The 2,118-nt window shown below is 51.6% G+C and overlaps 1 protein-coding gene across 1 annotated transcript in view; it reads left to right on the plus strand.

Moving 5' to 3' along the window:
- The window catches only part of LOC144610054 (uncharacterized), a 10,150-nt gene extending 8,032 nt beyond the window's left edge, over positions 1-2,118 (plus strand). The window contains 2 exon segments of the mRNA XM_078428553.1: positions 368-414; positions 534-2,118. Coding sequence (XP_078284679.1) covers positions 368-414; positions 534-1,863 — 1,377 coding nt within the window. The 3' untranslated portion in view covers positions 1,864-2,118.

Consider the following 2,118-nt stretch of genomic DNA (forward strand, 5'->3'; position numbering starts at 1 on the left):
CCTCCCCCCCTCCCCCCCTCCCTCCCCCCCCCCCCCTCCTCCCCCCCTCCCCCCCCCCCTCCCCCCCTCCCCCCTCCCCCCTCCCCCCTCCCCCCCCCCCCCCCCCCCCCCTCCCGAGATGGGGCCCGTACACTCGGCCCGGGGACTGTGCCGCCTAGTGCTGGAGAGGAGAGGAGAGGAGGGGAGACTGGACTCCAGCAGCGACGGGCGCGTAACCATGTCCATGGCCCTGATTGTAAATGAGATACATGGAACTGCGGATGCCGGTTTTCAAATAGACACAAAGTGCTGGATTAACAGCAGGCCAGGCAGCGTCTGTGGAGAACATGGCAGGCACATTAACAATATTTAGAAGTCATTTCGACAGGTGCATGGACAGGAAAGGGCTAGAGACACAAGGCCAAATGCAGTAAAGTGGACTAGCTTAGATGGGCCATCTCGGTCAGCAGGGATGAGTTGGGCCAAAGGGCCTGTTTCTGAGCTGCAGGTATCTATGAGTCTGATGCTGTAACATCATTGTTTTATATTTGAAGGAAACTGCTTGAAGGAGAAGAGACAAGATTCGGTGACTACACTCCCTCAACATATACATACAAACCACAGCCATTAACACATGCAACCTACATGACAACCAAGACCAAAGCCACCTCAACAAAGCTCATGCCTCAGTACAGGTTTGTAGAAGAAATCATTAGTGCAACAACGAAGGAAGTTAACATGGCAGAGTTGGAAGCTGATTACAAGGTGGTGATGGATCAGGAAGGAGAAACACAAGGTGAGGCCGCAGAAAGACAGGGAGATGCGGACAAGGAACCAAGTGAAGCAGAACAAGCTGCAGAGGAGGGAGAAGATAAGGGGGAAGAGGAAGAGGCAAAGGGGGATGTCGAAGAGGAAAACGATGAAAAGGAGGTCGCAGAAGGAAAGGATGGAGAGAAGGTTGAGAAGGGTGAGGAACAGGAGGAGGTCAAGGAGGTGGAGGCTGTCAAGGAGGAGGAAGAGGCTGTCAAGGAGGCTGTCAAGGAGGAGGAAGAGGCTGTCAAGGAGGAGGAAGAGGCTGTCAAGGAGGAGGAAGAGGCTGTCAAGGAGGAGGAAGAGGCTGTCAAGGAGGAGGAAGAGGCTGTCAAGGAGGAGGAAGAGGCTGTCAAGGAGGAAGAGGCTGTCAAGGAGGAGGAAGAGGCTGTCAAGGAGGAGGAAGAGGCTGTCAAGGAGGAGGAAGAGGCGGTCAAGGAGGAGGAAGAGGTCAAGGAGGAGGAAGAGGTCAAGGAGGAGGAAGAGGTCAAGGAGGAAGAGGTCAAGGAGGCTGAGGTCGAGGAGGAGGCTGAGGTCAAGGAAGAGAAGCTTAAAGAGGAACAGACAGTTGAAGAAAAGGATGAAGAGAAGGCTAAAGGAAAGGTTGAAGAGAAAGCAGTAAAGGAAAAGGTTGAAGAGAAGGTTAAAGAGAAGACTGAAGACGTAAAGGCTGAAATAAAAGATGGACAGAAGGTTGAAGAGATGACAGACGTGAAGGCTGAAGAGCAAAAAGTTGAAGGGAAGGCCGAAGTAAAGGATAAAGAGAAGATTGAAAAGGCAGAAGAGAAGAAAGAAGAAAAAGCAGAAGTAAAGGTTGAAGAAAAGCGTTCTGAACAGAAGACTGAAGGAAAAGGCCCTTCTCAGACGAAGGAGGGTGAAGGTTTAATGGGAGCCGTGGCGGTGAAGGGGGGCGATCAGGTTGAGGACAAGCTAAAGGACAAGGATGAAGTTGCAAAAGTGCCAGACACCAAAGCAGCAGGAGGCGAGAGCCAGCTAGCTTTAGGAACCGGGCCAATGAATGGTGAAGAGACAGTAACGAAGGATGAAGCAGAGAATGTCCAGGGGACACAGTAAAGGACAACGGGTGAAGTGAACAGCGAGCAGCAACAAGTGCCAAACGCTTGCTAATACACCAAGCAACTATGAGAAATGCATGTTGGTGGAGACGGGTCTCAGGAATATGTGTACTGTAAAGAATAGGAGATAATCTCAGGGCAACAGCTTCAGCTAGGCTAATGCTGCATGAACCTTTGCACTGTTAAACTCTGCAGGCATCAAAGCCAGCTGAGGAAATGTGGGGCTCAATCCGTATAAACATGAGCAAATAAA

This window comes from Rhinoraja longicauda, chromosome 35 (assembly GCF_053455715.1).
Source record: "Rhinoraja longicauda isolate Sanriku21f chromosome 35, sRhiLon1.1, whole genome shotgun sequence".
NCBI classification, from domain to species: Eukaryota; Metazoa; Chordata; class Chondrichthyes; order Rajiformes; family Arhynchobatidae; genus Rhinoraja; species Rhinoraja longicauda.